This window comes from Tursiops truncatus, chromosome 16 (assembly GCF_011762595.2).
Source record: "Tursiops truncatus isolate mTurTru1 chromosome 16, mTurTru1.mat.Y, whole genome shotgun sequence".
NCBI classification, from domain to species: domain Eukaryota; kingdom Metazoa; phylum Chordata; class Mammalia; order Artiodactyla; family Delphinidae; genus Tursiops; species Tursiops truncatus.
The window spans coordinates 44,887,203-44,895,789 of record NC_047049.1 but is presented as its reverse complement, the minus strand read 5'-3'; the positions used below and the strand labels follow the sequence as shown (position 1 = coordinate 44,895,789).

The 8,587-nt window shown below is 56.6% G+C and overlaps 2 protein-coding genes across 6 annotated transcripts in view; one reads left to right on the top strand and one right to left on the bottom strand.

The window, feature by feature from the left end:
- The window catches only part of RASSF4 (Ras association domain family member 4), a 34,313-nt gene that overhangs the window by 8,624 nt on the left and 17,102 nt on the right, over positions 1 to 8,587 (bottom strand). For all 5 annotated transcript variants that reach the window (XM_019933204.3, XM_033841592.2, XM_019933274.3 and 2 more), the window contains exons 4-6: positions 2,729 to 2,859; positions 1,237 to 1,328; positions 385 to 542 (exon numbers count right to left, since the gene is read on the bottom strand). In XM_019933204.3, the coding sequence (XP_019788763.1) occupies positions 385 to 542; positions 1,237 to 1,328; positions 2,729 to 2,859 (381 nt within the window). The remainder of the gene's footprint in view (positions 1 to 384; positions 543 to 1,236; positions 1,329 to 2,728; positions 2,860 to 8,587) is intronic.
- On the top strand, positions 3,026 to 8,090 carry DEPP1 (DEPP autophagy regulator 1). The gene is made up of 2 exons (XM_073793339.1): positions 3,026 to 6,838; positions 7,407 to 8,090. Exon 2 carries the CDS (start codon positions 7,434 to 7,436, stop codon positions 8,058 to 8,060), a length of 627 nt encoding a protein of 208 aa, XP_073649440.1. The 5' UTR covers positions 3,026 to 6,838; positions 7,407 to 7,433; the 3' UTR covers positions 8,061 to 8,090.

Genomic DNA, 8,587 nt, shown 5'->3' with positions numbered 1-8,587 from the left:
TCTTCCCAGACCGGGGCACGAACCCGCATCCCCTGCATTGGCAGGTGGACTCTCAACCACTGCGCCACCAGGGAAGCCCTCCATGCAACTTTTGAGAATGAATTGACAGTGAGTGTGTGATGGAAAATATACAGGCTTTGGGGCCATGAAGTGGAATGATATTTTGATGTGACTTTGGGCGAGACAGTTCTCCTCCTGAGCCCGTTTCTCCATCGGGGCAGGGGCATGACCACATCTGCACACAGGGCCATGGTGAGGGTGAATTCTGGCATGACCGCCACGGGGCCCGGCCTACAGAAGGCCCAGTGGTTACACCCGTGCTTGGGGCTGTTCCCTGTGGCCTCAGCTTCAGGGCCCAGGGGAGAGGCCAGGCTGGGACATCACCTTGTGGTTGTAAAAGTGCCCGTTGATAGAGAACCGATGTCGCCGGATCCTCTGGGCCTCACCGGGGGCGCGGCACCTGGGCCGCCTCTGGATCACACAGGCTGCATCGCTCTTGGTCCGCATAAGCTGTGGGGTCTCCTCGTCCTCCTCCACGGGCTCTGTGGTGAGAAGTGGATGAGGGGGTCAGGCTGGGGTGAGGGCGGTGGTGACAGAACTGCTCCCGTGGTGGTCCCGAGTGTGGAGCGTGGCTCCCTGTAGCACTGGGCTGCAGCAGACGGCGATGTGACCACTGTCCCTGAGTCGGAGGCTGGGGTCCAGCCTGCGTGATGCCCACTTTGCAGATGGGAAAGGTGATCCCCAGACAGGATAACCTGTGTCACCATGCCACATGGCCATAAGCCTCCGGGCCTCCGTCTCCAGGGATCCAGAGCAGGACTTTGACAGCCCCAGCCCTGTCCTCTGGGACAAGCCCTTCACTGAGTGCAAGGGGAGAGCACCGAGAGGACAGACACACAGGGATGGATCCCAGTGTGTGGGGAAGAGGTCCCAGATGCCTGCAAGGCCAGGAGGCAGCCGCACCCTCTGCTGATGTTCTCTCCTTTCTATAAGGGTGCGTGTTGCAGGGACTCAGGCAAACGACATCACCTCTGCAAGCCTCTGATTCCTTTTCCCTCGGTGAGGAGTCGATGAGAAAGCCTCTTCCGGGTTAAGGAGGGATTTAGCAGGGGCTGCAGCTGAAGGGAAACAGGCCATTCTTTGCTACTCCACAAAGCTGATATTCAGAGACGGTGGTCATGAGCCAACCCCTCCCTTCCTTCCCACCCCAGATGAGCAGGACAGGGCCCCCCTGACCTGAGCTGTCTCTGGAACTCTCCTCCCTGGGTCCGGCCTGAGCGCCTGGTTCTTGGGCAGTGACTCTGCCATCCTGAAGAGGTGGCTCCTTTCTGAAAAGAGACAATCGTGGTGCTCAGAGGGCTGTAGGCAGAGAAAAGTAGCTCAGGTCAAAGGGAAGAGGTTGGCTGCCTTTGGGGACAGGACACAGGCAAGAATCAGGGCAGGCAGAGCTGAGGCCAGGATTTCATATTAAGTCAACGTAAAAGATTAAAAGAAAGGCAAAGGATTGCCCCAGTGTCTGCTGGAAGGAGAGGGAGTCTGTCCTGAAGACCCGGTGTACTGTGCTGGGCGCCGTTGCATGGACACAGGGACACACACAGTGCCCGGGTGCTGCTGGGGGCTGGGCTGAGGCAGCTGGCATCTGCGGCCACATGCCGAGGGGGCTCTCTGGGCTGCCCTCAGGCCTGCGGGGGCTGGGCAGCAGCAACCTCGAGGGAGCCAACCTCCAGGCCTCTGAGCAGGGTGGTCTCCAAGCCAGGGTAGCTGGTGGTGGGCTGGGGAAGGAATGGGCGTGATGGGAAGTAGCCACATGGTGAGGAGGAACCTGCAAGGAGCAGACAGAGCATCCAACCCAATGCTGAGAGGCCTCTGCAGGCCCTTGTCTGAGACTGCGCGTGTGACCACTTTTACCCTCCTTTCTAAGGAGCCCATCCAAACTCTAAGCTCTAAGTCTGTGCGGCTCAAAATTTGCTATGAGTGACCAGGGATACCTGGGGACGCCCCAGGGGTGTCAATGTGTTAAGGGCTCTCAGAGAAGCAACTTTACTTCAGTTTCTGAAGGGGAAAATGTTTTGAATTTCTGACTCTTAGAAGGATTTATTACATGCAGAAGCAAGCAAAACGCAGCAGCAAACTGCCCGTCTATGGGGTGGGGTGGGAAGAGGCAAACGTCCACTAAAACGATAAGGCAGATAGAAAGCCATTTCATCCTGATCGAAACATTCTTCTGATAGTTAAATAAATCTGATATTAAATTCTGATAAATTTATAAAAATAAATTCTGATATTGGAATGAAAGCAGAGCAGGAGGAGGCTAAAATTGTGTGCGTTTTTAACATAGAACAGGAGATGCTGAGATGCTTAACTTGCAGAGGGTGTTGGAAGCCCCCCCCCCCCAGAGCCCTCTCTCTCTTACGGACAAAGCAAGTTTGAGAAGCACAGCCAGAGGTGAGGGGAGCCTGGAATGTTCTCCAAGAGGGAGGTGATTTGGTTGTCATGGAGAAGGACCACCTGGGGGTGAGGCTGCAGGTTGGCAGGTGAGGTCATGGGCTGAGGACGTCACGGGGTGACAGGGATGAGGTTGGGTTATCCTGCCATGCTCCTGCCCCAAATGGGAATGGGGCTAGGCTGAGAGCAACTTCCCCCACCCCCGACACCCCAAACGATACTTTTGGGTTGAACGGGTGTCACGGAGACCACCTGGCCCCGCCCCACCCAGCCTGGCACTCACGGGTGTCCTGGTGCCCAGGAGGCGGGGGAGAGGTGCACGCGCTCTCTGTCATCCTGTATCTGGAGCCGGATGGGCCGCCTCAGTCCCCAGGAGATGTTGAGGAGCCCCTCGATGATCAGAGCCCCTTCTTCCTGTGGGGATCCACACGGGTCAGCCTCTTCCCCCAGAGCAGCCGCGCTCAGGGGTCACTGCCCACCCTCCCCACCCATCCTCAGGACTCAGCCCCTGCCCACGGGACTCGCCGTGCACTCAGGCCTCCCCAGACACGCCCTCTCCTCCCTGGCGTCCTGTCCTCCTTTGGGGGAAGGCCCACGAACTTCTATGTGCTCCAAGGCACGCGGCCCGGGGCTGAGAGGAAGCCTGAGGCGTGCCCTTCCACCGCCCAGGCGCACGGTCTGGGACAGGGCGGCTGAGTCAGGTGTCCCACAGGAACACGGCCGCTGTCTGGCAGGCACATCCACAGAGCGGCAAGGAAACACGTTCCAGGGAAGCACGGCTGTGCAGACACCAGTGCAACACAGGGCACCTCTCCACCCACTGCTGCACCTGGGCAGGGGACCCACGGTCAGCTGGCCCTACTGGGCATGTGCCGAGGGCACTGGATCCCATGCCCACGAGAGCAGAGGTGGACTAGGACAGTCCCCACACTGTTCCCATAGTGGCCTGAACCCACCCCCAGATTACTGAGCTGCCTTCTTTCCTGAGGGCCAGTCTTGCTTTCCTCACCACCTGGGATATGGACAGTCCCGTGTCCCACCACTGGCACACACACTCAGAATATCTACATCAGCTCCCAGCCCGCGTCCCCGACCAGCCTTCATTTCCCAAGGTCTGCAGATGGCATGGCCACTCCCCTGCCACCAACCCTGGGGTCCTAATCGACAGAGTCCTCCAGAGGCACCCTCAGCCAGCTCCCACTTGCTCCCCTCAGGTCCTTGATTCTGTTCCTCTGACCTATTTCTGGCTCCTGTATGAGCGCTACCACCTCCAGGCTCCCTGTGTCCAGCCTCATCACTCCCACATGTGTGTCTGGCCAGGCTGCTTTGTCTGCACCCTCAGAGCACCTGCCAGAAACCTTCTCAGCTTCACGCTTCCACAGAGTCTAGGTCTTCCCAGCTATGTGCTCCTAATCTGCTTTGATACTGGTCTTTTGGCAATGAACTTAAATCGTCATTCTCCCAAAGCCATCTCAAGCACCATTTTAGATTCACAAATGCCATTTCTTTCTCCTTGCTGACATCAAAAGCCCTGTGAGAAGAGGGACCTTGTGGAAAATGTCATATCCCTGGCAGTGCTTACAGAGGTGTCCTGCAGTGTCGATTTCATGGTTAGTTAGTAATAGTTTAAAACACCCTGCCATACACGGAGAAAATATTTCTCCTCTGTTCAAGTTTATCAAAAATACACATAGCTTTCTGAAATGGCCTTGCACTGTTTGCTAAAAAAGAAAACAAACAACAACAACAACAACAACAAAACCAGAGCTATTTTTGATAACCACTGATGCTACACAGGCACAGATATGTAACTAAAGATCTGGAACTGTATGTATGTAATATGTAACAGATACGTAACTGTAAAGGAAAGACTAGATTTATCCACTGCAGTTAAAGGTCCCGTGGGGATAGTAAGAAAACCCAAAGTGGGGTTCAGGTCTTTGTTTTCAGACTTAGCTTCACACGCCTCCATCAGATGTTGACAGGTCGCTGGAGAGAGCCTCTGCCCCACCAGGAACACATCTCGGTGTGTTCATTCATGGACATGTTTATTCATGGACACCAGCCCCATGATGGACTCTGGGTGGAGGAGATGAAGCAGACACAGCCCCAGACCCTTTGATGCTCTGGGGGCACCGCTGGGGCAGGGGCAGCAAGGCTGGACATACTGAGGCCAGACCTCCAAAGTTGCTGTATGAAGGCTCTGGGGACCTTGCCATGATGAAAGAGGCAGGGGGACTTGCTCTGGGGAAGCGAAGGGCTGAGGCAGAGCTGCTGCCTCTGAGGTCAGGGTTAAGCTATGCTGGGGACCAGCTGGCCTGACGTGACTCAGGCCTGGTGTCCCTGCACAAGCGGCATGGGTGCGCCCAACCTGAGCCCCCTACCACTGCTCTACTGCTCCCCCAGCCTGGCTCCATCAGAATGGAGGGGAGGCCCTGTCAGCCTGCAGCGTTCTCTGATCAAATCAGAGAAGCCCAAAGTAGAGAAGAGGGACCTCCAGGGCAGCCCTCACCACGCAGGTGGGGAAGTAACAGGACGAGAACACAGGTCCCGGGGCCTGGACTTCCTACAAGTTGGGAAATCAACCTGGGCCCCCTAATTCTATCCCAGTCAACACTTAACTCCTCAGTTCAGCCTATTGGCTTATTTGCTAATTGCTAATGAATTCAAAGAGAGCCAGAGAAACAGACAAAGGCTCTACAGAAGCATCCAGATGGAAGAGCCGAGGTGGGACTTGGTATGTTTAACTGAAATCCTGATCACGGGTTGGCCGCATGCCTTGGCCCATGAGAAATACTCTGGCCAGAATGCATGAACTTGGGACTGCCAGCTCCTCCCGCCTGCCTCGGCACCTAGGGTCTGTCCAGCAATCAGACTTCCGACCTGAGCTTCTGTCTCAGTGACTTGCTTTCCATCCCCTGCCTGTGGGAATAAGACAGGTACCTTCCAGGTGGGCCCAGGGCTAGGTGGATGACGTGAGGTCTGTCTGAGAAGGGCACGGTGCTGGCTCTCTACAAGGGCTTTCCCAGGGTCACCTGCCTCTCCCCCAGCTGCCTCCTGTGCTGACACACTCATCCCTGGACACTAGCAGTGGCCTCCCAACGCTGGCCAGGTGTTCCTCGGTCTCCCTGTTAGCTGCCCTTTAGCCCACGCACAGCGGCAAAGTCAATCCTTCAAAGCAGAAGCCAGACTCTTGCACCCTTGTTCAAATCCCGCAGTGTCTGTCCATCCCCTTCAGAGGGAAACCCAGTGTCCATGCCAAACCCACCGACTTCTCCCCACCTGGGCCAGTCATATGGGCCCCTGGCTGTCCCCTGCCCAGCAGACTCTTGCCACAGTGGCTTTCCACATGCTGCCCCTCCTCTGGGAACACACGACCCTCATTTGTTCAGTTCTCTGCTCCATGTCCCCTCTTAGAGAGGACCCTCCCGACCCCTTGACCACAGCGCAGCTGGCCGTTTCTTTGCAGCTGTAATCAGTACCCAACATCACAGCACCCATCCACTGAGTACTTAATTCTTTCCCTCACTAACAGCTAAGCTCTAGGACGCAATGATTGTTCACTGCTTATGTCCTCTGTACCTAGAACAGTCACTGGTGCACAGGAGTACTAATTAGATACCTGGGGAACAAAGAAACAAACCAGTTATCATTTGAAAGCACCACATCTGGGAAGCAGCAAGACCAGGACCCTGCAGGCTGCCCCTGGTTCCACAAGAAGGTGGGCACATCCCAACTCCCAGCAGGCCCAGGGAGCCTGGCCTTAGCCGCCTCCAGGCTAAGCCCTGCATCGCTGTGTCTGGCAGGGTCCCTCACAGGTGCAGGCCCAAAGCTCTACAAGAGCGAGCACCAGGCCAGAGTGTCCTGGGGTTGCAGGGTACTAGTGTAAGGTGTAGTGGGGAACACTTCTAGGCGGAGGTGGCAGACCCTAGGGTTGCTTGTGGGAGCCCAGTGGAGCCCTCTGCCTCTCCCAGTGGCCACCCCACCCCTGCCCTGCAGAGTAAACATTCCCAGAACGGCCCACAGGCGCAAAGCCTTGCTCCAAGCTGGGCCAGGCCCCGCCCGCCAAGCTGTTTTCCTCTGAGAGCCTTCCTGAGAACTGCTATTTTTGGCCCGTGTGACGGTAACTGATTGCTGGTGGAAAGGTACAAAAGCAGCTGCCAGGCCCCGAGGTTCGCCAGACAGCTCAGGGAGGGCTCTGCTCTGCACAGTGGCACATCGTGCAGGGGCCGTAGCACATCTTCCTCGTCGTCCCCCTCCCAGCAATCTGACGCCGGACACAGGGCTCCAACTACTGGACCCCGATCCCTCTGCTCTGAGCTTCCTGGGGGCTTTCTGTGGACTTCCTTGCTCATCCGGCTCCCCTGCTACCCCCAGACCTCCTCAGCTACAGGTAAGAGACAGCAACTGCCCTCTGGTTTGAGGTAAAACAAAAAGGCGTTGGGTATCTTTGAAGCAGTTCTCAGCCTGGGACACGCACAGCCTCCCTGCGGGTTAGAGACCAGGATGCAGCTAACTGCTAACAACAGCTGCGGAGGGCTTTATATTCATAATGGAATTTCCCATGAGGTGTCATTCCATAAGCTTTTCCCAACGCCCCTGAGAGGTGTATTTTTAACCCCATTTTATGGATGAGTAAGTGGAAGCTTGGAGAGGTGACTTTGCCAAAGGACTCCGGGTCAGGAACTGCTAAGTTTGGTTTTAAACCCAGGTTTCCTCTGACTCCAGTCCGTGAGGCTGGGTTCTCTGATTTGTACAGGTTCCTGAACAACAGTAATGATAGAATCTTAAGTAATGTTAGCAGGAAGAGCCCAGGAGTTCGAGCCTGGTCTTGGATCTGCAGACTTTAAACTGCTCTCAGACACGTGATTCACCCAGGCAGCCTCAGGTGGGGAGGGGACGCAGGAAGGCTGTCAGGATGGCACACTAGTCCCTCACCCCAGTCCTCTGTCAACCAACAGGTTGCTGCTTCCTTGTGGCCGGCAGCCATGAGGTCCCGGCTTTTGCTTTCCGTGGCCCACCTGCCCACAATTCGGGAGACCTTGGAGGAGATGCTGCCCGGTGGGCCTGGAGAGGACCCCCCCGCCTCCCCTAGCCTGGATGACTACGTGAAGTCCATCTGTCAGCTGGCGCAGCCCACCTCAGTGCCGGATGAGGCTGCAGCCAGGGTCCGACCCAGTAGACCCCACCGGCCAGCCCGTTCCCGTGAGAAGAGCTGCACCACTGGGTCCCTACAGGACATCACCACCCGCTTCAGTGGCCAGCAGCCCACACTGCCCGGGGCCAGCACTGTGGACCCTCTGGACTGGCTCTTTGGGGAGTCTCAGGAAAATCGGCCAAGTGGGAGGGACATGCCAAGGAGGACTGGATCCTCTGCTGACCCCTGGGCTTCATGCAGACAGACGGACAGTGGCAAGGCCCGGGGGGCCCCCAGAGGGAGGCTGAGTGATGTCAGGGTTCCAGGGCACTCTCTGCTGAGACCGCAGAGGGACTGGCGCCAGTGCTCCCAGGCTTCTGGGCAACCTGGCCAGGATGCAGTTTCCCCAACAAGCCCCCGTCCCAGCAGCATCCTTAGAACTCTCTATTTGCACCTCCCCGTGATCCATGAACTCTGACCCCTCCCCAATAAAGACTTCTGCAAATCACATACAGGTCTGCATCACCTCTCCACCCTCTCCCTCCCCCCACCCCAGGTGGGCACCGCCCCTGGCAGGTCTCTGGGAGGGAACAGAGCCTCTGCAGAGAGGCTTCCTGCTTTGGCAACTCATAGTGAGACCCCTGCTCCAAATAAGAGCCTATCTCACATGATGTGGCAATCGATACGCATCCCGTCTGCACTACTCCTAACTGGCTGATCACCTCGGGCAAGTTATTTTAACATCTCTTCCTTGGTTTTCTCACAGGTAAAATGGGGGTAATTAATGGGACCTGCCTCCTAGGTTGTGCTGATGAGTAAATGGGCTAAAACGCGCATACATCCTGGGGCGCATGTTACAAGCCCACACATGGAGTACCTGTTGTTTACGTGGCTGCCTCACAGGTGGGGAAATGAGTAGGTGGGGGGAGAGGAGAAGCAAAGGCCTCAGCCCTGGTGGTTTCAGAGCCAGGCCCTGGGCACTCTCAAGTCAGCCCCGTGGCTCCC

Coding starts and splice junctions, on each gene's coding strand:
- DEPP1 (XM_073793339.1), top strand. CDS start 7,434: ATGAGGTCCCGGCTTTTGCTTTCCGTGGCCCACCTGCCCACAATTCGG.